We start from the raw sequence: 26,603 nt of genomic DNA on the forward strand, positions 1-26,603 counted from the left end.
CTATAAGGAAACCGAGGCTCGGGTGAGAACAACACTTGCCTGGGTTGGTACCTTGACAGAACCCAGATCCCCTCTACACAATATCCCAGACACAATATCCTCTCTACACCTCGGCATGTCACCGACTCTGTGTTAAGAGCTGTCGGCTTCTGATTCCTCAGCCCTTGAGGCCGCCATCTTGGGTCTCTGTACTGTCTTAATCAGAATCGACTTTTCACCCAGCAGCCCGCCCTGTCCCAGGCCCCGTGCCAAGTGCTGCACACCAAAGGTAGAACGAAGTCTCTGCCCTGAAACCACAGAGACCACCCACCAGGGCCCAGTGCTCTGGGTGACGGTGAAGTCCAGCCCTGCCCCAGGACTGCCGTGTGGCTGAGGAGCCGAAGCGCAGGGATCCCCACTCGGGCACCAAGGAGCGTCAAGTTGCCAGCTTGCCAGCCTGGGTCAGGAGGACTGTGCCAGAGAAAGGCCTCGAGGAAAAAGTTCTGGAATTGGAGAATGAAGGCACTTCATGCTTACTACACAGTTTGGAAGAGGACTTGGCATGTCAGAGCAAAGGGCTTCCAGAGGAAGAGAATGGCCAGGTCCTGACAGTGACGCTGCAGCCACCAGGGTCATGCGTGGGGGATGCCACTCAAACTGAAGCTCCCAGCTGCCTGGCTGTCCCCGTCCTGGTGCCGCCCCCATGCCTGGTATTCACTGCAGCCTGCAGAGTTTGAGCCACAGGTCAGTCTGGTCACTTTGTGACCAGAATATGTGATTTCAGACTCTGACCTTGGAAGCTGGGCAAAGTTTATAAGGTTCAAGCAAACCCAGATGCTGGAAAGCCTTTCTTCTGGGTATTCCAAAACCTGCTATTTTGAGTCTTTTAAAAACACTCAATATTTTCAATATAAATATGCTCACCTTTTCGTTAAGGCAGCCCTCCACCCCCACCCCACCCCCGCCACGAAGACTGTGGCAGCGCATGCCTGTGTGCACTAGCATCCATCAGACCAAATGGTTTCTGATTTTTCAGTCCTACTTATTCAGCCTGTGGCTAATTCGGCATGTCTGAATTGAGCACTGTGTGCCAAGATGTTTGCATGAATTATCTGATTTGATCCTCAAAACAGTCCTGGAAAGTGCAAGCCACTGTTATCCTCATTTTTTTAATTAGAGGGAAAAGAAGGTGGGGAACTTATGGGGCCACACAGCTAACAGGGGTGGGTCAGCACCGAGGCTCAACCAGAGCAGCCGGCCGGGTGCCCTGCTGACGGTGCCACCACCCTGCCCTCGGCTGGTTCCCTGTGCTTTGCCAGGGCCTTTCCCACCGGGGAGTTCTCTTCTGTCTCAAGAAAGCTGAGCTCAGTGGTGTAGGGCCTCATCTTCCTCCCTTCTGGGGCCTGCTTGTGAGGTCAGGGCTCTGAAGGAAGTAGGCCCTCCCCCAGGTGGGGGGAAGGACAATAGTCCTAGGCGACCTACTCAGGTGACATCTGTCACTGTAGCCTTTGGTGGTATTAGGGAAAGTGCCCAAAATGTGGGGATAGGGCGAGGGTGGAGTGTTCAGTGTTCCCCTTGTTGCATCGTTCAGCAGGCCCACCCAAGGATTGTGCTGTGATCTGGGCCAAGGCTGCCTCTTTGCAGCTCCGACTGTGGGGTGACATGTTAACTTATAGGTTTGTTTCCAATAAAGATGCAAGTTTTTCTTCTGATGGAAAACCTCTTCCCATTTCTTCTTGTCATGAAACAGATGTGTCTCACCTCGCCATCTCATCCCACCTTCTCCAAAGCCTGTATGCCTCCTCCAGCCTCCTCTGAACCAGCTCAAAGTGACCCGCCTGTCCCTTCATTAATGAGTTGATTAAATCTTTAACACATGCACACTTTACATTATCAAGAGAAAAACTGTGATTTTAAGTTTATGAAATACATACTTATGACTAGAAATGACCACCTCCAAGTGTCTTGCCGGTGACCCTGGACACTATATAGGCACCTTGTTTGTGCTCTGGCTGCACCACACCCTGCATCTGAATGGAGAGCCTGCGGATAGCTTCAGGCTCCCTTCACTGTCCACATTCCAGGCATTTCCAACTTTGACTTAGTGGGTTTTTTTAGAGGCCAATTTGTCAGACCTCCGATTAGGATCTGGGAGCAATTATGCGTGACAAGGTGCATCACCTTCCAGGGGTGAGTAGATGTTTCTGGGAGGCTCTGGGTCCTGAGAATTGGCCAAACCTTTCAGAGCTGCGGAAGCTGCTCCTTTAGTGGTGCATACAAGTGCCTCGGGTTGGGCTGCACCCTGAGCTCACTGAGAGGACATCCCATCCACCCAGCTGTCACCTGGACACTTTGAGGGAAAACGGCCAGAAAGGGGGGCGGGGGGGCCACTGAAGCTGAGGTGTCCTAACAGAGGGCGGGATCTGGTCAGCTGTCCATCCATGACAAGGAATGGGGTTGCCTGTGTTCAGAGAGCCCAGCAGCTCATCCTCACGAGCCTCCCACCCTTAGAGAAGCTGTTGAGAGCACAAGGACTGCATGTCCTTGAGGTGGGTGGGCAGCAGTTGTCCCGCAGGCCAGGGTGCTGATGCTTGGGTGTGTCCTGGTCATGGACAAGCTCAGACTGTGGACCTCTGGACACTGGGGTCTGAGCTTCTTGAGTCAGGGACTGTAACCCCCGGATGTGCAGACCTTCCCAAACCTGAGGCACTGGGGGTGAGGCTACTTCAGATTGTGACTCCACCAGCTACAAACTTCTTGCTGTCTGACCGTAAGCAAGTGACTTCTTGACTCTCCTAATCTGCAAAATGGGCACATACACAGACACAGATGCATTCTGTGCGAGGCCTCTGTATCTGCCTCCCAAGGCTGCTGTGAGGGCTGCCTGAGGGCTCCTGAGCTCATGCATTCTGTGAGGCGTGGTGTGAGGCCCTTGGCACACCTCAGTCAGTAGTTACTTTAAGCAGTGCCCTCTCTGGCCAGGCATTAGAAATATTCATCTCCCTAAGTGAGAGACGTGAACCTGTAACAGCCTTAGCAACCAGGCACCAAGAGGGCATGGAGGTTCCCACCTAGATGACCAGTGTGAGGGCCCCCGGGGGCTGCCCTTCTGCCCACCAGCAGCCTACAAGGTGTGAAGTACTCTAGCCAGTGGTGTGTGAGGAGGGACCCTTTCAGCCAGGAGTGGATCTGGAGTCCTGAACATCAAGGTGACAGAGTATCCCTCTAACACTCAGTTCCCAGGGGCTGACCAAAGACTTTCAGGGACCCAAAGTCACCCCACTTTGTAGGGGCTCAGTTGGGCAGGGTGGCAATGTCACCACTACAGTCACAACTTCCAGCAGTCTCCCTGGTGGAATTTGCCCGGGAGTGGGATCTTTGCCTATCAGCCCCCTTGCTCTGCATGCTGGGCTCCGGGCCCCAGACTGCTCCCTTCCCTGCACCCACATCCCCTTCACTTTCAGGATGAGGGAGTCTGTTCATCTCTCATGTGTCTGAGACTGTGACTCATCTGGATAGGGGAGCCCTTGGACACCCACATGTCTGCATACTCTGTGAGCACCGGGGGCAGCAGTGAGGCGGTCAGCGCACAGGTGGTCAGTTCTGAGGACTGTGCGTGCCGCCTCCGGTCTTGTGCATCCACATCCCACTCTTCTTGGTTCGCGCAAGCCCCAAAGAGGCAAAGGCACCTAAGAGCCGAGTCTTCACCTCATGTGGCTTTATGGTCGGGTGGGTGGGTGGCGAGGTACTGGGATTTAGTCCCCATCTTTTGCTGTGGGGAGTAGGGGATCTGCAGGGAGAGGTCTGGAGTGGGGTCCAGACCATTGAGACCTGGAGTGGGGTCCTCCCAAGGCCCTGTAAGGAGGGGGTGACTGTCTTCCATGGTCAAGTTCTTAGACAAAAATGCTGCCTTGGGCAAGCCACCTGGAGACAATTCGCACCCCAACTGCTTGCCCTTCAGCGTCCCATACCTGCAGGGGAGCACTCATTGGTATACCTTGTGCCAAGGAATCGATCACAGAGATGAGTCAGAGCTTGGAAGCAAATACCCAATCTGTCTGTGCTCTGTGCTGTGGCCAGTTCTGATCCCCGGGAGTGAAGAAGATTCCCACTGAAAATCCTTACCTGCGTCACAGAGGGATTCTGGTGCCAACCCACGCGTTCCTCCTGCCACCATAACTTTCATGCAACAATTCCCATTTCTGACCATGCTCAGTCAATTTAATTAGTGTTGGAAAGCAGCTTATTTGGTAAGATGATCAGTTTCTAACCTGGGTAAACACTGTTCTTTATGACTATAAATTAGGCACATTATATCTGCTCCCCGCGTCGTGGGCACCTCATAAAACCATAGGCGCTGGCCGGCCGTCTCGCTTGGTTACCTTTCCCATTACCGTTTTATCATCTTGCTGGTAGGAGTGGGGAATTCATTCTGTTTTAATAACAAGGAGGAAGTGGTGACAAGGGGCTTGTTTAATGAGGACACCAGTGCTTGGTCATCGTCTCTGCAGATGGGCTGGGGGCTCCAGGCCTGCCGTTGGGCAGGCCTGCCCAGCGGTCAGGGCCTGCTGCCCACAGGCTGGGGAGGTAGATGCAGGGCTTTTGAGTTCCTTTTGTCTTAAGTGCAAAGAATTAGAATCAGATATTTTCCAATGGCCACTTTCCATGTCTGAGCGGCTAAGTGTCAGTGACAACTTCGAAGAGCACAGTTGGCACAAGTGTTTTCTTAACAGCAACCCCCACACCCGCCAGGCACAGCCTGTGTGGGGGCCTCCAAGAGGGGCCTGCAGGCGGGAGGCTCCACACAGCACGTGGTTTCAGAGGCCTTTGATGCAGTGTGCATGTGAGTTTTCCAAAGGAGACATAGAGGATGGAAGTCGGAGCTCTACCCCACCCACAGGAGCTTCCTCTAGTTTGCCTACCTGGGCAGGGTCACGTGGTCTCTGAAGCCCTTCCTGCTCTGCCACTCGGATTCTAGGCCCCTCTACCCCAGAAGACCCATCTCCAATCCATGCCTCCATTCTTCAGCTTCCCTCTGCCCTCCTTGGAGGCGGGGAGGGGAGATGAACCCTCAAAAGGTCCTGTGTGTGGGCGTCCCCACCTTTTGCCCCATCTCATCCTCAGCTGGTGTTTGAGCACTGGCACCAGATCAGTTAAGATTGGCTTTTCCAGCTATTGTGTTCGGGAAGCCTGAATGTGTAGAACCACAGGAGGACAAAGTCCCTACCCTGGGGCCTCCTGAGTGTGGGGTGGAGCATGGGTGGGGCAGCTGGCTATAGCTGGCAGCAAATGCTCATGGACGAAATGGCCTGCAATAGTGGTGGGGTTTGGGGAAATGAGGGGGGAAGGGGATAATTTAGGCTGAAAGAGCAAGTGGGCAGCAGAGCCAGAGTCCCGAGGCAGGAACTGAATACAGAAGCTCAGGGACTGTCACTGTTTCTTCAAAATGGGGCCATCAGTGTGTGCCTTCCCATCACACAGGCAAGTTTATTAGAACAGTGATACAGTGGCAATGCTTTGTGTCCTGCCCTGTCTAGGAAAGAAACAAAGGCTGATATTTTTAGAGCTGTATTAGTTTCTCCTAGTAGCCGCCAGCACTTTCCAGGATAACTCATTTCGCAACCACCCAGGAGAATCGTGCTAATCAAAGGCACTCTGTGGCAAAGCAGCCATAAACACCGTGGGTGGAGGGCCTCCAGTCCAGGCTCCCACTGCCGCCAGCCTTCAACTCCCCTCCACCTGTCAGCCTTGACAGGAGGATGTGCTGGGGGCCGCCGGGTGCCACTGAGCCGTCACGGTGACTGGCGAACAATTAGCAAAGTGGATAAAGAAGATTCACACGCCCACTTAGGATCTGCACTTTTACACTGCTCAGAGCTATTTTGACCTTCCAGTTTATTATGATTCAAGACAAAAATCAATATTTCTTAGCTTGCCAAGGCTGGAAGAATTTAAATGAGTTATTGAATCAAGCAGTTAATCTACCAATAACTGATTTTTTTCTTCTTTCAAATCTATAATGATGAAAAGCAGACTAAACCAGAAACAAGAAAAGGAAGTTCTTTTTTTCCCCTTAGATGTTTTAATCCTAGGGGGTTGGAGCTGGGGCTGAAACTTCCATGTGGATGACCAGGGCCACTCATTTTCCCTGAGTATTTTGAAGAAGATTTAATTAAAACTTAAAGGAAAGACTTCTGTGGCCATGAGATCTGCATTCATGTTTTAATTACTTGTATTTTGATATCCCTCTGAAATGCCCAGCTTGCTCTGTTGCCTTGGCAGGCAGCCAGTCCTGCGGGTCCCTTAAAGAGGTGGCATCAGCTATAGGTGCTCGCCAGGCCCTTCACTCAGTGCACCCATTTAGCTACAGCCCAGGCTGCCACCACCGTCCTGTTTGGCAAGTGAGCTCTGGGCATCGCTGCCTGAGATTGTTCTGGGCACATGTTGGGTGCAGTGGACACCCAGGCACATGGCTTGAGACCCCAACAACCCAGCATCTCCTGTTTTCAGACCTCGTCCTGCGTGGCCAGGGCTGCAGTTTTGTGCTAGGGAGAACTCCCCAGTGGACAGGCCTCCCTGATGATGTGTGTCATGGAGAGTCATGTTTTCCCCCAGCCTCTGGCTGCCCTGCCATTCCAAGCCCTTAGAATAGCGCTTTGTTCTTGCTCCACAATTCTTCCCTGCACTCCGTGGCTCCACAGTGCCTCCCACACTAGACCAGGACGCCTCTGCTGGGCTCTCTAAGTTTCCTAAAACCATGCCTTGTGCCCCCGTATCCCACCACCACCCCGACCCTTCTCAAAGCTCCTCATCCTGTCAGGTCTCCTTCCTGGGGCTCAGGAGCTGTGCCCTGAACTCCCTCTACCTGGCGGCTGTCTCCTCCATGTGTTTGCCCATGTGTTTTCTTCCCTGCAGGATGCCAGGCCTGTGTCAGGGATGTCTGGGTGCTATGAGCAGATGCTGCTGTGGGCACCCAATGCCCAGCTCTATTGGAGGGGCAGAGGACCCATCAGTACATGGCACCCCAGATCTTGGCTCCACAGGCAGATGGAGCTGCCGCTCGCCATGACTTGGGATTGCCATGAGGCAGTAGAGACCCCCTCCTTGGTGCTCACATCTGACCCTCCTTGTTTGTGTGCCTGGCAGGACTTGGCCACGACGGGCTGCCAGCCGCATGCGGGAAGATGTTCTGTGGCCGTGGGAGCAGGTGCGTGCTCAGCAGGGAGACGGGGGAGCCCACGTGCCAGTGCCTGGAGGCCTGCAGGCCCAGCTATGTGCCTGTGTGCGGCTCTGACGGGAGGCTCTATGAAAACCACTGTGAGCTTCACCGTGCCGCCTGCCTGCAAGAGAAGAAGATCGCCATCATCCAGAGCAAGGACTGCTTCCTTAAAGGTAGGAAGGAGGTGCCTCACCTCGCTGCTTTTTGGTTTGTGATGGATCTTCTGACACCCCTGTGACAAATGATCTGGTTGCTGAGTCTGCAGGTTAAATGTGGGAAGTAGGGAGGGGGAAGGCCGAGCCCCACACAACAGCAGCTGTGGCATTTCGTGATGCATGTCTGTGTCCGCCTGCCCCTAGGGGAAGCCCCTTGGGGAGCAGACTCCAGGTGGCCCACCAAGCCCTGGCTGGTGCAGAACGCAAGGCCTTGTCCAGGTCCCTTGCGTAGGGTGGGCCCTGCACGGTGGTGGCAGGGACTGTGCTTACCTCTCTGGAGAGACTCTCACGAGTCAGCAGGTCACACTGTGCATCACACTTGGCCAGGCAGGTTCCCGGAATGGCAGGCGCTCAAGTTCCGGCCTGGAATGGTTGTCGATGGACCGGTGCTCCCTGCCTGGCCTTCAGAACATCCCTGAGCAAGACAAGGAAGGCCCTGCATGAATGTCAGAACATGTCTGAGAAGCCGGGGCCAGAGGGCTCATACTTTTAGCTGGGGTGGTGGCAGAAGAGAAGGGTCATGTCTGCTCCCAACAGATGGGAGGGACCTGCGGCTCTTCAGGCACTGATACACTCAGCCACAGCACAGAGGCTTGCTGTAGGGAGGCTTGACCATGAGAGTGGGAGTTAGAGTATGACTCTCGTGTTGATGTGGCCACTTGTGAATGGAACGTTCTCTGTGTGAGCAAGTCAGCAGATGTGAGAAGGCAGGAGCAGGCCTGCTAGACCTGGGTAAGCCTACTCTGAGGTCAGAGATCTGCTTTGGGCTAGCACAGGAAGGGGAAGAGAAAGTTTAGGGTGGAGCCCCACCAGCAACACGGACAACAGAAAAGCGCCTGTCACTGGTCAGAGCGGTGAGGGCCTGGGCACCCAGAGCAGAGGGCCCGACCTGCACCTCACTCTGAAGGGTACCCACTTATGGTAGGGTGATGGGGAGTGCACAGCAGCTCAGCGGGAAGCACAGGCCTGGTGGACTCCTGCAGCCTCCATCCTGGGTGCCGCCTGCACCCAGATGCAGGACCATTTTCCCCTGCCCCATGCGCCCAGGCAGTGGGATCCTGGAGTGGGTAGGGCTGGGGAGAGTTGCGTTTATCCTGTGATGGGAATGGCCTTGGACACTTTCATGGCCGTGCTGGTAATGCTGACGCTGAGGTGCTTCAGAAATCATGAGGTACATTATGGAAATGAGGCCAAAATGAGCCCAAGAAAAATGTCCCTGGTCTAGAAGCGCTGACCAGCGCCTGCCTGCCGATGCTCCGGCAGCCACGAGCACTAAAACACTTGACCAGCTGCTCCCGCTTTATTGGCCATGTTGAATTTTATAGACTGATGTTCCATTCTCCAGTTTCCAATATCCTCCAAATTGCATCTTTCTAAAGGTTTTTATTTCTGCATCAGAGTGTGCACAGCCTCCCTCACCATCGGTTATTCAAACAGCATTTCTCATTTCATGCAAGGGAAAAAACAGCCGCCAGAAAGCCTGCACGGCGAGGGATGGTGGGGGCTGGAGAGGCTGGGGTGGTGGGCAGGCAGATTAGGGCTCAGCTCTGTTTCCACCTGACTGAATTTAGCCACCGAATCCTTCTGATTCGCTGGTTTTTTCACAGATTTTGTGACTCCCCACCCCTTCCATGTGGTGGAACCACTCTCTTGAAGAGCCTTCTTCAGTGGCAGCTCCCAGAGACACCTGGGGCTGCAGCCTCACATGGCCACTTCCCGGCTATGTGACCTTGAGCAGAGTTCTGCTTCTCTGGACCTTTTCCTCAGCTGTGATGCGGGGCTGTCTCCCACCACAGGGAAGCAATTGAGAGGTTGCACGGAAACCACTCAGCATGTGCCGGCACCTTCCCAGTTCTTGGTGTTGCTGACACTCATTGCTCTCATTTATCTAATCTGGCGTGACCTTAGACCTAGAGAACAGGGATGTGCTGTGAGGGGAATGCAGAGGCTGGGCAGCGGTTGCACTGAGCAAGACTTGGGGGGCATCTCTCGGCCCAGATAACTTAATGGCAGATGGGGAGGGAACCACAAAGGTGCTGGGAATGACTGACCAGAGATGCTCCCGGGAGCCAGGACTGACTCTGTGGGTCCGGACCCACCAAGCCATCATGGCTTCCTGCTCAGGGTCCACTCATCTCTTGCCCACCCCCTCTCCTCCAGCATTCCCATTGGCGGTGTCCAGGGCATGGTGGGGGGGAAGCAGGCCGGCTAAGGGGGGTGCTGTGGTGAGTATTTCTCCACCTTCACCAGGACTGTGGCCCCAACAGGGAACAGGAGGAGACGGATTGACAGAGTGATGGAGGCTCTTGGAAGAAGTGACAACTGCCTCCTTTCCCTGCCCCAAGATGGCAGCAGAATATCAAATGTCATCTTGAGTTCCATCAATGACAATTTGTCACTTGTTCCAAATCTCCTGGAAGTTATTGATACAGAAAACTCAAAAGTACACTTTTTCTCATGCAAACAAAAATTTAAAATCATCCATGCTCCACTCTCTTTTCCTACCAGAAATTACAAAGATAAGTTATAACTTCATTCTCTAAGGCTGTGTCTGCCCCCACAAGTGACTGTTTAGACAGTCCTTGCAGGGCTGGAGCATTTAGAGCAGGTGGGACAGGGTAAAGTTAGTAGCCATCAGAGCCCCAGACCCATCTAGGGTAGGCTTCTCCTGAGCCTGGCAGGGGACACACAACCTGGCCACTCTGCCAGCGCGGAGAGGCTGCATTTAAGCCCCATTTACAAGAAAACTTCTGGTATCACTTTCCAGTTGCCATGGCAATGGGATTCCTTGTGAATGCAGAATGGAACATAATATTATTTAGGGATCATTAGCATGTGAGAAAATCCAAACTGAACCCAAAAGCATTGCGTTGGCTCATGTTTGCAGCCTCCATGCCGGCTCTCCCAAAGCCCCAAGCAGGGTCTCTCTTGCTGAAAATCTGGGACAAAGCAATGTGGGATGTCATATCCCTTTCTTCTTGTGGCACAATCAAAGTCACATTTGTCCTCAGCATAAAAACCACCAGAGAATACAAAGATAGTGGGTGGAATACTCTGTAACTTTAACTTCCGATGGAGTTTGTGTCTTATAAGTACTCTTGTGGCTCAGCCTTCCTATTTGTGTACTAGTTGGCACTTTGAAAATTATTTTCCTGACTCGGTTCTGTATTCACGCTTTATCTCCTACGCTGTTTGAGAAGACAAGCCTGTCTTTCAGCAATCACTCACCACGCCAGGGTGGTGTTAGCCGAGATGATACAATGTCACAGTCGGGCAGTTTTCCAAACAAACCATGAAATTATGGAAGAAAGGAGCCTGCTAGAGGTTCAACTCTGAATGGATCTTAAGCTTCCTTGTCCTGTGTGGTCTTTGCAGGTGCACCTTGGCAATTCAGTCGGGACATCCCGAGCTCGTGAAATCAGAGGAAATATTTCCCATTTTGGAAAAAAACACTAATATCCTTAGGGCTCACTGACAAATCTAAACACAGTCATTAAAACCCCATCACTTTGTTGCAAGTTAGCTAGAGGATAGATTCTGTTCCAAAGAGACTTCTTTTTCTTCTCACTGTTGTTTTGTTGTTACTTTGAATCTTGTTGCTTTAGAAGAGAAAGTAAGCCCCACACCTCCAGGGCATTTCCACACTTGGGGGAAAGCTACTCATCTCTTTAGGTGTCTGCCAGCCTCAGCAGGAGACTCCGAGGTGTGGGGGAGCCTGGCGCAGGTGGATGATGGCGCGGGTGGGGGTGCTGGTTCACCCTGGCAGATCAGGTCCCTGTAGCAGGAGGTGCTGGGGTCAAGGGAGATGCATAGAGGCCAGGCAGAGAGGGTGATTAGCAGAGGCTGAAGGGCACAGTCTTGGGACCATGCCATCCCTTCTGGGACAAGGCATGCAAGTGCTCTGTGGCATCCACATGGGCTGCTCAGTGCCACGTGCGGGAGAACTTGGGAGCACGCTTCTCCAGGCGTCCCAGCGGCACGTGGGGCTAAATGGCGTCGTTGCAAACATCAGGGACATTTGAAGGGCAACACCAGAAGCTTTAAGACCCCTGCCCACATCTGACCGCACTGACCCAGACCAAGAGGTCCGGGTTGGTGGGTGTTCCCTCGAACAAGGGTGCAGAACATGGACCATCCATATTTATTTAATGTGTGAGCAAAATATGACCTCCAAGTGATCAAACTTAAATCAGTCACTTTCTCCAACTGCCTTGCTCTTGCAAAAGAGAGATGAGGAGTCACTGATGTTGATCCACCAGATTAATAGAAAAGTAAGAGGAGAACAAAGAGCCCCTGATTCTGGGTCTGGAAGAAGTTTCTGGATGCACGAAGGCTCTGGGGAACTGTCAGATCAGCATGAGGGAGGGATTCACCTGCCTGAGGATGAGACGGGGGGTGTCTAGGTGAGAAGCTGGGAACAAATATTCCACATGCACCTGGAAAGGTGAGAGCTTGTGAGGGCAAGGGCATTCTAGGGGTGCAGCTGAGGAAGAGCAAGCAAGTAAATGCAGTGGGAGGAAGGAGGGCGTGAAGCAATGGCAAAATGCAAACAAGCAGGTCAGAGAGAGCTGAGAACAGCCATGTGGCTGGCCAGGCAGTAGGAGTTCTTACACTGACTGGGTGTCCAACCTCCCCATTCCCAGTTAGGACCCTGAGGCCCACAGAGAGCAAGTACCTACGCCAGGTCGCACAGCCCACCTTTCAGAAGCACCCGGTGTTGGTGCTGTTTGCTCCAGCGAGACAGGCACAGCCGATGTCCAAGCTTACCCTTTGCCACCAGACTCCCTGGTGTGGACACGGTCTAGGAGCTGTGGGTGCCTACAGAAGCCTGGCTGCCGCAGGCGTGGGTGCCTCCTGCTCTGCAGGTCAGCGCAATATCCAGCTGGAAGTGTTCCAGGAGAGCTGGTCAGTTGTAGCACACACAGAGAGCCCCCGGATAGCAGGACCTCAGAGCACACTCTCCGCTGTAGGAAAGAGTGGAAAAGAGGAGTACCCAGCGAAGGCTGCCAGGAGCCCAGGATCAAAACAGCAGAGCCTCGTTCTCCAGCTCCCTCTGGCTTCTGAGCACTGCCCTCCACTTTCTCTCCAAACCCCTTTGCTGTTTCAGTGTCTTAAGTGACTTAATTTGCATTCCTGGCCCCACCTGTATTTCTGGGCAGAGGTCACTGCAGCTCCAGCCCTTGCAAAGGAACCTGTCCACACCCAGCACCCTTCCTGGCCTTGACTTCGGGCTTCTCAGAGGAGGGTGGGACTGTTTTCCATAGAGCCACCCAGCTTCACAGTCATTAGTGAGTGTCCACCTGTGCCCAGGCCAAGAGGGCGCTGAGGACACCAGCATGATTAAGACTCCAGGCCTGACCACTAGCTAGACAGCTAAGAGAAGTCGGGCTCTGTTCCCTCATGTGGCGGTTGCTCAGGCTAGAGGCTCCTCCAAGACCTCAGGGTCCAGTGGGAATCTTCGTGATGACCCCCAGTCTTGCAGGCCCTAGCCCCACCTCTACCCCATCCCCGTAGACTCTTCCAGCTTCTGTGCAATGCTTGGGGTGACTGCATGGGGTCCCAGCAGTTGCGAGGCACAGCCGTCCCATTTATAGTATCTGCTTTCAGAGTCAAGAAAAAACACGACTTAACACAAACGTGTGTTCCTTGGCTATTTCCTCTAGCTTTTATGCAAGAAAACGTCTTGGTGTGCGCAACCTGCCAATGTGCAAGAATGTTATCAGCTCAGCACGTGCAGTGTGCTTCACAGAACGGCTGCACTTTGGATGAATTAATTACACTCCGGTAATTAAAAATTGCTAATAAGTTATTGAGCTGAGAAAGTCTCGCACTGCATTGATGTTGCTTACAGAAGCAAGTGCAGCACCGAGGCCCCCCACATGTTCTTTCCTGGCAACCCTCCTCCTCAACTCCCACCCTCCTGCATGGGCACCTCAGTCACCTCAGTAGCCGACTGGCTTTGACTCACCCTAAAGCCAAAAGCTGCCGCTTCGGCCAGCAGCCCTCCAGGTGCAGTTCCATCTCTCCCCTCCCAAGCCCTTCCAGGCCCCAGGCTTTCCCTGCACTGCCAGCGCCCCACCCCATCCCATTCTCTGCCTCCTGGGGTTTGGGTATGTTTCTTGCCCCACGAATCCTTCTACAGCCGTGTGCAGGTGGCTCTCTTCAGGCACAGTCTCGCCACACCACCCGCCACAGTGGCATCTGGCCATCTTCCTGCAGCTCCTGAGCCTCCAACTCCTTGTAGACCCCTACGTCCCCAGTAGCGTTTTTCACATGGATTCTCCCCAGGCCCCTCCACAGCCCTCTTCTCTTTCCATTCCCCCCCTCCTTGCAATTCCAGCCTCGAGGGTAAATAAGACACAGCTGACTCCATCCCTGACCTCGCCTCCACATTTAGTCACACCTAGACCTCTCCATTAGGCCCACAGGCACCTCAAGTTTGGGCTGTTCCACATGAACATCCCATCTCTCTGTGCCCCTGCCCCTGACAGCCTTTCTTCCTCACACAGCATTCACCTCAGGAATGACAGCAAGTTCCCCATACCCTGGGGGACTAGGGGCTCCCGTGCTTCCTCCTGACAGGTGAACCCCCACACAAGCCCTGCCAAGCTTGCTTCCTTGTTGTCTCTAGATTCTGGCCTCTCTTCTCTTCCCCTCTGCTGCCACAGGCATTCATCCCTTTGCCATCTCTCAGGCTTTGTAACCCCCTAGCTGTTCTCCCCACTCCTGTCCAGATGCTTCTTCAAACCATCTTCCACATGGCTCTTGAGTAGGCTCTCGCAGAGGCCACCTTGACCGTGCTCTGCCCTGCGTGAACCCTGCTGTCCACTCCAAAGACACACCTGCGATGCGTCAGAGCCTTTCTGGGCACTGTGGACATAGCCAAGTACAAACCAGGCAGAATCCCTACTTCCTAACACATCCAGCACTGAGAGACAGGCAGTGAAGGCGAGAGCAAGTGTGTGAGGTGATGAGTGCCGTGGAGATGAACAGCAGGGTGGGGGGTTAGTGAGGGCTTCTAAGATGAAAAGAGACTTTTGAGCAAAGACCTGAGGGAGGCTGGAAGGTTAGGGACAGAGGCATTTTGCATACCTGAAGGAGGAGCAGCCCCATGGAAGGAATAGCAGGTGCAAATGCCCTGAGGTGAGAGCTACCCTGGTGTGACTGGGCATCAACAAGGAGGTCCAGCTGCTACTGCAGAGCAAGGACAGGAGAGAGGTCCATGAGAGAGTTAGAGGGGTAATGAGACCCCACCCAAGTAGGGCTCTGTCAGCCATGAGAAGCCCCAACTCCTAGCCACTGTGACTTAGGCCTTTCTGATGACTCCTCTATGCCCACCAAGAGTTGACCTTAGGGGTCTGCCCACTTCACCAACCACAGCATCCCAGGAAGCTGTGCAGGTATCCTGTAGTCTGGAAGAGATACCTGTGACGGAGCTCACGCCCAGTTATCTCTGGGCTCATTCTTTATCTGAGACAAACCTGCAGGATCCAGGGAATGTCCTGTGTGAGCCCCAAGCTGACCCCAGTGCTGTCAGCACTTCTACCAAGTGGGTGTCTTCCTTCTGTTATAACTTACTTGCTTCCCCGTCTCCCCACTCTACCACATAGCCCCACAAGTTGGGAAATGTGATTTATCTTTCTGTCTTTGCTCATTGGAGATGGCTCATTCATTTTTTAGATAAATGCATAAATGAATGATTAGGTGTTAAATAGAATCTACACAGTACCTTAGAGACCCCCAAATGAGAGACTGGGAAGTCCTAACTGACGAGCCTCCACACAGTGGGAATCAGAGGGTCCACCAAAAGGAGGTGGCAGATTTAGAGCAGGGCCCTGCTCAACAGATATGTTGGATTCCTGGGGGAAGACTGGGGGGTGGGCATAGGGTAGCAAGTAAACCCCAAAAAGGAAGGGGTAGGAGACAGAGGAGCAGGTGACATGGAGAGAAGGGTGCCCTAGGGGCCAGGCCACTTAGAACCACTTAGTGGAGACCACTGCCAACACTTGGGAGGCTTTGGATGATGATCAGGAGTCAAATGTTTAATTACTGGAGCGAGAAGAAGTTGATTTGGGACTTCTTGAAGTTTCTCCCCTATTGCGCCTTCAATTAAGATCAAGGCCCCCGTGTAGCAGCCGCTAAATGACACTGCATATTGAATCTCTGTGCTCAAGCAGTTTATCTAATTATCTGTGTGACAAACTCAGCAGCTGTCAGACCAGCCACAACTCAAATATGTTGACTCTGGGTCCCTGCCTGAAAGTGATTTCTGCTTACTAACAGGCTGGAGGAAAGGATTTATATACTTTTGGACATATGCAATCCCTTTTGTGTTCTTCTGTTGTTGCTGGTGGGTGATTAGTAGAGGGGGCCAGTAGCCGGGAGGACAGTGGGCACAGGAGTTGAGCAGAGGCTGGGGGTCAGCCTGGTCTTGATCTGCACCCCTTCCTTCCCACCTCATCCCGCAGTTGGTGTGGGTCCCCAACCTCTTTGCCTGCTTTTCTGGGCCAGGAAGTGCTGATACTTTAGGGATCATCCTTTTTCCTCCAAGAGTAGAAACCACTGTGTGGCATAAATCAAGGGAGTTGGGGGCAGAGCCACACAGCTACAGAGGGGCTCACAGGTGACTGCTGAGCATTCCCAGCAGAGCAGGCTCCTGGCGATGAGTGATGAGACCACAGCAGAGGCTCCCACAGCTGGAGAGCTGAGGGGCAGCGCTATGGAAGTGGAGGCCCAGCCCTCTTCAGCATCCTGGGCCCCTGGGAGCCATGGGTAGCTCCTTACTGGGGCTGAACTTGTGCCGGGTCCTGAACCATGTACCCAGGGAGAGCTGCGTGGTGGCCCCAGAACTGGAGGCCAAAAGACCAAACTTCGCTAGGGGCTGCTGGGCTGGGCACATCCTCCTCCTCGCCAGCACTGGCCTCTGCCTTCTCCGTGTTGTGCTCCCTTCTGCTTTATGAATCCTGATCATTATGAAGGTAGTCAGAGTGGAACTACTTTCAGAAAGCTGCTCTGAATGGAAGCAGTCGATTCACTTTGCCCGTGGGTGATAAAATCACGAAGCACTGTAAACTCTGTCGGCTTTTTACAATCAGGAGGTCTGACCTGGGAGTGTCTGTGTCGCCCAGAGGCAGGCTCATCAGTGCCCTGGCAGGCGTGGCCTCTTACTTATCCTCCTCGGGGAGCTTTTGCTGGCTCTTCCACTGCTGTCTCCCACATTGGTTGGCTGAGATGACTTTGCAGGCCTGGCTTCTACTGGCCTTGTTACAGCAGTTTTCCAGAGAAATCAGACAGCACTCAAGAGGTAGAGAGAGATTTACTTGTCACACTGGTAGGCTGTGGGATAGCTCCCAAAAGGCCGAGCACCCAAGAGTAAAGGTGGCAGGGTTTTATACAGTTTATATGAGGAAACTTGCTACCCCATCCATCATAGCATAAGCATTCTTTATTGTTCGGGAAGGGGGTCAAGGTAGCCATGGCTACCACTGCGAACAAGCAGTGCAGTACACCCAGCAACTTCTCTGCTCCAGCAAGCGGCAGAATCTAAGGAGCAGACTCCCCCGAGCAGCAGACTTGGGAAACTTCCTGCTTCAGCCCAGTAAGTGCCCCTTTGAGCCCACCCAAGCCTCCCCTCCCCTTGTCCACTCCCCTCATGCTATGTGGCTCACCCAGTGACCCATGAATCCTGTGTATTATGAGAAATCCAAGCTGTTTGGGAGGGAGCTTTGCAGAGACCTTCACTCACCCAGCCATGGGCCTTCCATGTACCCAACTCTGCTTGGACTCTTGAAGCCAAAACTAAACCTCTCCCTATCCAAGCCTGTCCAGCAATTCTGGGAACCCCAAATGAGGGAAACCGAGGGTCTGATGAGTCTGATAGCACAACCTTTCCTGAAATGAGGTGATGGTCAATGAGGGGGGGGGGTGCTGAGAAAGAAGTCTTTGCGGAACTGCAGCTGGAGGAGAACTATCCCTGAGGGAGGAAGAGGTTCCAAAAGGGGACATGGGGTAGTGGTAGTGGTGGTGCAGGAAGGGACAGTGACATTATTGTCCCAATTATGGAGAGAAGGATTTTGCTAATTCTCTCTTCTACTCATGAACAAAACCTCAGATTCTCAAGGGTGCCTGTCAACTATTTAGCCACAAGTACTGGCTACAGGGAGGTTCAGATGGCCCCTCAGCAGTGACATTTGTGGCAGTCACCATGGAGTTAGGCATAATTCCACAGCCTGGACAATCTCACCAGGGCTGGGGTGAGAGCATACTTAGGAGGTGAAGCTGGCACAGACCTATTTAAACAATAATTAAAGAGACTTTGGACTCTGCCACAAGAAGATGGAGCGCCACACTCGGGTACACTCTGGGGGAAATTATTTCAAGAAGCAAAAAGCACCGGAGACAGCATCTGTGTCCCACTTTTAATTCCATAAGACATGAGATCTGAAATGAGATGAAAATGGGATTATAAATTGGCCACCCACAACCAAAAATAAAATGAAGCTGGAGAAGGTAAAGAAAGCATGTAAGAGACCTGGAATACTACAACACAGACCTTCTACATTTACTAACAATGTGGCAATCAAACAATCCTTCTTTGATAGAACAAACTTAAAACTGTGTAGGAGAAAAGTAGAAAAAAAACACATTAATAATTGAGGAAAGATGTGGATAAGTAGGATGGAGACGATTTAGCATTTTGGTGGCTGGTCATCTTAAAGACCCCACAGCAAATCAAATGTACACAGGAAGTGAAGAAAGCTTTTATTTTTTAAATTACCACAAGCAGACATATCCCCAATATAAAAGTCCAAGTAGTACTGCTAAACTTTCAGGGATTTCAACACATTTTTAATATACTTAAAGTGTCCAGGCAGAGAAAACAATCTGGTTTTCTGTGAAGGAAAATAGAAAACTCAGCGTTCACCATTTCTGCCATCTATGGAGCAAGAAAGGAAGGAATGACATCTGTAGTGGGTTTTTCTTTTTTGTTTTATTTTAAAGATTTATTTATTTATGCATACAAGAACTGGGTGCAGGCCAGAGGTGCATGGGGTGAGAGGATTCACCAGAGACAGAGTGGGGAATAGAACAGGTGGATTCACTGAAATAAACTGCTGAGGGGAGCAGCAGGTGAGTCAGGAGAAGTCTGCTGCGCCATGTGGGTAGCTCCCTGGCCAGCCAGGGATCAAACTCGTGCTGCAGTGGCTGCGGACAGCTTCCTAGTTTGCATCTTAACCCCTTGCGCCACCAGAGAAGCTCATCTGTAGCATTTTGAAGTGGTAAGATTGTGCTCCAATCATCCTACGCTCTGAATGGTGACCCGTGTGTGGAACAAAGTATTCTCTGACAGGCAGGGCTCCCATAATATACCACCATGTATTCTCACTGAAAAAAAAAATACTCAAAGAAAATGAATCCCCAAAAACTTAGACAACAGTCAGAGAATTTAAGAAAGTGCTGGTGCTCGGGTTCTGGAGAGCAGCACCAAGCACACGAGAGATTATCTGAACAGTTGTTTTACATATAGTTAGCAAAAAGGACAAAGGATAAATGAAGTTAAGCACAATTAACTGCCTTCACTTACTTGTGGGAATTCAACAGATCCCGCATAATTCTTGGCTAAGTATTTAAACATCAGCCCGACTAAGCAATTTTTCCATTAGCTCCACCTTCATTACCCTGCATGAACCCAGTGCTTGTTACCAGCCACACTGAGAGAATTTGCTGCCTTTGCTGGTGTGTCCAGAGACCAAGGATAGAGCAACCAATGACTAAATGACCTTCTCAGGTCAGCCCACTGAGCCTTTTTCACAGTCGCTGGTGACTAGGCTGTCACCTCCAGGAAGCACACCTGGATTGTGAGGACTAGAAGACTGTGATGTGGCACAGGGTGTCCTCCTTGAGTGATGATGATCTCAGAGTGGCTGCACATTCCAGAGTGTCAGTCACATGGCCAGGGCAGGTTGGAAGGCCTGGGCTCTTGATGCTAACGTTCCAGTTGAAAGTATGTGGTTGATCGATCAGCATGGAAATGCATGAGAGCTGAGCCCTGTTTGCCAAAGAGGACCAAAGAGCTGGCACTTGGGAGGTGGAGGTTGAGGAGGAGCCAGGGGGCAGAGTCATGCACAGTGGGAAAGGCAGTGGCCATTGGGGTGGGGTCAACATGACCATGGCCGCCTCCCATTGAGCGTTCCCACCCACCAGATGCTTTATAGGCACTATCTCTCCTAATTCTCATCCTTGTTGGCATTTCACCGAGTGCCAAAAAGGAGGCCAAATAACTAGCCCGGTTACCGAGCTGGTTAGTGGCGGTGTGAGACCTGTCTTTACGCTCACTAATGCCCGCCGGCCACTCTGGCAGTTAGGAGGGACTTTCCTGGGAGAAGAGAGATTGACACAAACTCGGATAGTGACCAGGACTGAATAACATGGGGGTGGGCAGGAGGGGGGAGGGCAGGTAGAAAGGCAGCAGCAGGTGCGATGATCCACTGCCACTACTTTACTGTCACCGTGGCACATCCTCCTCCTCCACGTGACAGGCCACCATGTCTTAGCAGTCCACATGTGCTCCCCCAAAGGGAAACGGTAGAATGTGGAGTCCGCACAGCCATGGAGCTCTGTCACTTTTCGTCCTTGGCATGAAATGAGTCACATTCACACACATTCTGCCTTTAAGCCCCGGCGACCATCTCCACGTGGATGTGCAAGGGGGGCGTGTCACAAGGAGACAAAGTGCTCATTCCTGGGTGAGCAGGATGCTTCATTCACAGAGGGAAACCGCCCCCTTTCCAGCTCCACCCACAGCCCCAGCCTCCAGCACACAAGAGCATGGAGAGCTTGTTCACATGCTAGGTTTATTTCAGTAAACACTCTCCTAACAGTGGGGAAGTTTTAACAACTTTTCACTGTAAAATTTTGTGGCTTTCGGGCAAACAGGCCTGTGGATGGGGAAGATCTAACAGAAGGAACTAGAGGAGGCGCAAGTCCAGCTCCAGGGAGTGTGCCTGCTCTCTTATGAGAAATGCCAGCAGGAGCCCGTGTGCTCATTTAGAGAAACAGTTGTCAGGAAACAAGATGGCCCTGAACACATGTGTCTGGAGGCTGGAGAAGCAGCAGCTCAAAGCGAAGGCCGCTCCTGATTCCATGGGTACAGGCCCACAGGGACTCGGCTGCAAGTACAATCACCGGTATCTGCAGCAAATTATTGTGACTTTACACTTCTCACTGTGTTTTTTTTTTTTTTTAAGATTTATTTATGCATACAAGACCTGGGGTATAGGCCAGATGTGCGGGAGGGTGAGAGGATTCACCAGAGACAGACTGGGGAGCAGAACAGACATAATGACTGAAATACACTGCAGAGGGGAGCAGCAGCCATGACAGGAGAGGTCTTCTGTGCCATGTGGGTAGCTCCCTGGCTGGGGATCGAGCTCGTGCTGCAGAGGCTGCGGTGAGCTTCATAGGTTGCGTCTTAACCCTTGCGCCACCAGGGAGGCCCAACTTCTCACTGTTTTTAAGACTAGAAATTGGATGGAAACGTCAGGCAGTGTAACAACTGATGTAAAAAGCCGGTGATCCACGCTGGACACATGCTGAGCCCTTAATGCGCTTTATTGCATTTCATCCTCCTGCAGCCCTCTGGCCTCCACCGTCCGTGGTAAGACCACTATTATCCCTGCGTGGCAGGTGAGGAAACCAAGGCTGGGAGAGTGGTAGTGACTCCCCCAGGACGCCCAGCTAGTGAGGGGCTATAGCTGAGATGCAGGGCTACCTGGCTGCTGACTTGTTAAGAGCCACATGTTGTCTTTGCTCCTAGAGCTATGCCACATCTTTTGTAGGAGAAATTATTTTTCTAATTAATAAGAAAACAACCTTGGAAATCATCAGACTGTTCAAGCACACCACAGTGGCTGCTGAACGTGGCAGGACGCGCCAGTGTTCATGCTTCTCTGGAGGAAACCTTGCTGTTAACCAGTCTTGACTCAGGGAGGAATGTTGAACCTCTTCCTTAGTAAAGAAAAGGAATCTGTTCCTTTGTTGTCTTTGCTGCATCCACTCTGCCTGCCTCTGTCTCTGTGATGACCCGATCGCTGGCCAGCGCCCGATGTGGCCACAGGAGCTGCGGGCAGCCCCACACGGCAGCGCTGGGTAAAGAGCTGGGAACAGGAGTGACCAGGGAAGGGCTTCTGCAGCGCCCCTCAGGCAGGAAGCCATGAGCAGCGCTGGGGATATGCTGCTTCCTCCATCTGTTCATCACACGCCCGGCCTGTCTGCAACAGGTTCCACTCTCATGTTTCAGGATCAGTTAGAACAATCTGCGATTCTTAGATCTTGTCCACTTATGACTTGGCAGCTTTCAACAACTCAGCATTTCGTTTATTCGGTAAACAATGCTGGGCACCTGGTTCCCATGTGCCAGCTTAGTTCAAGGCTGGAGATGCCAGGGGAGTGTGGTATGGCCTGCCCTTGGGGAGCTCACAGCAGAGGTGCCTGTAAATCAGGGGGGTTGAGCACCACAATAGAGTACATCCAAGCTGTTGTGGAAGGAACCCAGGAGGCCTCCAGGAGGAGGTGCTGTCCGGGCTGCATACTAAATGCTGAGTAGAAACGACTTAGGCAGAGATGGAGGGTAAAGGCCTTCTAGGCCAAGGGTTAAGGTGTGAACCCGTAAACCAAATGTTACTTCCCCAAATACGAGTTTCAAGGGCAGAGTGTGGGGTGGGGCTTTGACAAGCCAGGGCTGACCTTGAAGATCACACTGAGAGCTCAGCAGGATTTTAGGGTTTTGACCAGTCTGACTGGTATGTAGAACCATCACCCAGTGTCACCCCTGGAGTCGGGAAGGGGAGCTTTTAAAGCACCCTGAAGACACATGTGGAAGCCTGAATGAGGCGAGTGCACAGCCAGAGAACAATTCTGGAAGAATGAACGTGGCAATTCCTTATAATGCATCTCTATAATGCGTGTCCTGTTTCTCCGGAGAAACTGACTAATATAGCAGAGGTAGGAGGCGAGCCTGCTAACCCAAAAATGTTAGCAGATTGATTACATGTGCAGCAAGGGAGGTGGGGGCTATGTCCAGGCTTCTGGCCTGGATGGACATGGTGCCTTTCCAAGGTCAAAGAGTGAGAGCTCTGTGAGTAGAAGGAAAAGTTAGGACTTGCTCACCAGTGTGGGTATAGGGAGCCTAAGATCTGTGGGAAGTCTGGAGAGAGGGGTTCAGTGTGTGTAACACACTGCCTCTAGACCAGCCATTCTCACTGAAGAGGCGCTCAAACATTTTTGGGTTAGCAGAGTCATCCCCACTTCCTACCTCTGCTATATTAGTCAGTTTCTCCAGAGAAAAAGGACGTGTATTTATAGGAAGAGATAAAGTATAAGGAATTAGCGCACATGATTTTAAAGGCTATGAAATCCCAAGTCCTCAGGCTGGGTCACTTGCTGGGGACCCAGAAGGAACCAATATTCTGATTCAGTTCTGAAGGCCATCTGCTGGAGGATACCTTCTTACTTGAGAGAGGGTTGGTCTGTTTTGCTCTATTCAGGCCTTCAACTGATTAGATGAGGCCCACCTGCATTTATGGAGAGCAATCTGTTTTACTCAAAGTCTGCTGATTTAAATGTTAATAGCATCCAAAAATACCCTTACAGAAGTACCTAGGATAGGGCCTCCTGTTGGCACAGCAGGTTGAGTGCAGTTCTGTGAAGCTGTCCGCAGCCTCTGCAGGGCCAGTTCGATTCCCGGCTGGCCAGGGAGACTCCTACATGGCAAGGCAGACAGTCTCGCCTGCTGCTCCCCTCAGCAGTGTACTTCGGTCCTTCTGCCTGCTCTTCTCCCTGCTCTGTCTCTGGTGAATTCTCTCACCCTAACCCATGCCTCTGGCCAGTACCCCAGTGCTTGTATAAATAAATAAATCTTTTTTAAGAAAGAAAGAAAGGGAGGGAGGGAGGGAGGGAGGGAGGGAGGGAGGGAGGAAGGAAGGAAGGAAGGAAGGAAGGAAGGAAGGAAGGACCTAGGATCATGTTTGATCACCTGTCTGGACAGTGTGACACAGCCAGTTGACACATAAAATTACCTAGCACTTCTGCTCCCCCAGTTTGTTCCAGCTTCCTCAGGCCTTGTCTAGCTATTGTGGGGTAGGCCTGCATGAGGGGTTTCTATGAACAGGAGCCAAGCATCTCATCTGGGCCAGGCCCCAAACAGCCCTGCGAACATGCCAGCACTTTGTCAGGGTTGCACCCCACTTAAGTCAATGGAAGGGATCTAGGGGGCAGAATGCTGGCACAGAAGTGAAATGTAGCTCAGATGTGCAGTCAGAGGGGTGCCGCTCACCCCTCTGTCCACGTCCTTGGCTTTAGGAAAGAGGTGAGATCTTGGGAGTTATTGTACCTGCCTCCCCTGAGCTGCACCCTTTCTTCCATCCCGCACCCAGGAGTTCCACAGGCGGTTGGGGGAGCAGCACTGAGCCCAGACATTGTCACCCTCCTTCCGCTGCAGCCTTGGAGCTGCCTCCTGTGAGTGGCTGTTTTCTTGGTAAAGTTCTCTTCTGCCACGAGCTTAAGAGTTTAAACAATAACTGTTTGAAATTACACTTAAAAACTCAAATGAGATAAGATGCAAACTTGAGGGGGGACAATCAAAGGGAACGAAGGCATTGTGGCTGTTAGTGGATGTTTGGTCGCACAGAAAGCTACGCAGATGGCAGGAGCTGGTGGCGGGGCACAAAGGCTGCTGATTAGAGCAGAGCATGCCTTCCAAGGATGCCTTTGTCTGGGAACCGCACTCCTCGGGCGGCCGAGCTGCCAGGTTCAGAGAAACAGAAATCAAAGTATTTAATCAGCTGCCTTGGTTCACTGGCACGTGGGGAGTGAGACCAGGAGCAGTTGTTCCTCCTGCAAATGGGTAATGAGAGGTGCAGCGGGAGACCCGCCTCTTAATAAGGCAGCAGCCAATTAACAGAGCCAATGTTTGAGGCAGCCCCAAAGCTGAGTGATGGGATGTCTCCTGTTCTCCCAGAGCTCCCAGGGGCCAGTCGGTCAGACAGACAGTTACATGACTGAAGTCAATGGAAGAAAAACGCCTTCCAGGGCACTGGCTTGTCATTGAACGGGACTGAGGTTTGCTTTTGACAGATATCTTTGCCTGACCCAAGAAAGGACATGTCCTTCTTATAGGGTCCCCTCTCCCACCCCCCATTTTGAAGACTGTGGCTGGGGGTTCTCACCAAGGGAACCTCAGGGTCTCAGAGGGCCAGGCTGGGAGTCTGGAAACCCAGGAGAATTTTAGCAGGAGAGGGCTGTGCTATCTAAACCTCGTCCGTGGTCCTTGAAAGGGCTGTTCCCCTTTCCCTTGCATGTGGTGATGGGGAGCCCCTGCTAGGAGCCCATTGGCATCTGCACTCCAGGGGTGATGGGACAGGGGTAGAACTAAGCCACAGGAGAGGCTGTGTCTGGGGGGCATGGGAAGCTCAGCGTGGGCACAGTCAGAATGGACTGGGCCTGCTGTGGGGGGACGAGGTTGTCACTCCGACAGTGGCCAGGGAGTGATGTCTGGTCCAGCCCAAGGACGCCAGATTCGGGGTGGAGGTTGTCCACACCTGTCTACGTGTCATCAAGTTGTCTCTGTCCTCTTCTCCTTCCCTCTGCCCCTCCTCTGCTGCCTCACCTCCCCCTCATCTTCTCAGCCCCTTCGTGCGACTGCCCCCCTCCCCAGGAGTCTGCCTTGGGTGTGCTCGCAGTATCTAAAACAAGTGGTTACAAATGTCCCTCCCTGAGCTGAGAGGGCGTGCTGCACTGCACCAGCTACTAGTTTTGACTTTTTGAGGACTTAGCCAGTTTCTCCAACACTGGGCCTGGTTGAAGTAGCGAATTGCCCAGCTGCTCTGGAGGCTGCGCCCAGTGAGGCGGGACCCCTGCTGTCTGAGCTCTCTGCGTGTGAGCCTTGTCGGCTCCGCAGGCCCAGCACGCTTACGCCTGGTTGGAGCAATCCCTCTCTCCTGTATTTCAGTCACTGCCTGCATTATAAATAAGTGTCTAACTCAAGGAGCCCGTGAGTTGTTTCTCAGTATTCTCACCGCCAGTGTAAAGCAAGAGGGGTGGGGGGTGATAGGAGCCAGGGTCCCCGGTAGGTGACATTTATTCCCGCTGTGGCTTCAGAGGCCTGGCACGCGGTGCTGCAGTAACAGCACCCCCCCAACCCATGACCGTGTGCTCCTCACTCTCCACACCCCACGCCATCAGGAGGCCGGCCAGCGTGATCACGGGGACCCTCCGAACACCGTGGCTGCTCCATTCCCACCCACCCTTTGGTCAAAGTCTCTTGTGAGACCGCATCTCCAAACGGACAGGTGGGCTCCCATTGGAGCGTATTCTGAGTGGGGGGCCCCAGAGAAGCAATGCACTGAGTTCTCTGGAGTGCCCAAGCCCTTGTGGTGCTTCGGAAAGTCCCCAGGAGGGTGTAAGTCAGGCAGAACCTAAGGGCTGATGGGCTACCACTCGGCTGCTCCAGAAGAAGGCAGCTGCTCATGCCGTTCTGGTACCGCCTGGTTATTCCATCTACATTTCACTTATGCCTGCCTGGCAACCTGAATACCAGTAAGTGGAATAATGAAGCCACAAAAAGCTGTTCTCTTAACTTTCCTATCAGAGCAATTTGAAATTTTTTGCATAACAAAAGCAATTACATCAGTCATATACAAATACTTCCTAATGACCACATTTCACTTCCCAGCAGCCTCCCAGTGTTTAAGAATATCCACAAAATTTAATCCTTCGTAGACAAGAAGTACAGACTTCACATTGTTCTCGAGATTTCTGTGCTGGGGCTGGGTATGGGCCCGGTTGAAGGCGTGTGAGTGTGGAGAAACCTGCATCTTCCTCTAGCGTTTGGCACAATCGCAATCAATTCATTGGGAGATAACAGGTAACCCTTGGCACCGGGTGTGTTGCTCCTGCCCTGTCCTGGGCCTGGCAGGGAGGAAGCATGCAGTCTACACTTGCTCAGGGAGGGAGAGAGGGAGCAAGGAGGGGGGGAGGTGCCGCCAAAGAAGGCTGGTTTCTCTTTGGTCAGTGGAGCAGCTCACGGTGGACCATAGCAAAGCAGAGCTGGGTCTGTGAAAGCCTTGTGACCAGGCTCAGCTCTGGTCTCACATGCCGGGGCCACCTGCAGCAGAATGTGCCGGGGGTCCCTG

General features: G+C 52.5%; 1 protein-coding gene across 3 annotated transcripts in view; it reads left to right on the top strand.

The window, feature by feature from the left end:
* FSTL4 (follistatin like 4) overlaps positions 1 to 26,603 on the top strand; it is a 672,816-nt gene that overhangs the window by 462,823 nt on the left and 183,390 nt on the right. For all 3 annotated transcript variants that reach the window (XM_054694402.1, XM_054694403.1, XM_054694401.1), the window contains one exon: positions 7,126 to 7,371. In XM_054694402.1, the coding sequence (XP_054550377.1) occupies positions 7,126 to 7,371 (246 nt within the window). The remainder of the gene's footprint in view (positions 1 to 7,125; positions 7,372 to 26,603) is intronic.

Source organism: Talpa occidentalis, unplaced genomic scaffold (assembly GCF_014898055.3).
Source record: "Talpa occidentalis isolate TD23 unplaced genomic scaffold, MPIMG_talOcc4v2.1 talOcc4.13, whole genome shotgun sequence".
NCBI classification, from domain to species: domain Eukaryota; kingdom Metazoa; phylum Chordata; class Mammalia; order Eulipotyphla; family Talpidae; genus Talpa; species Talpa occidentalis.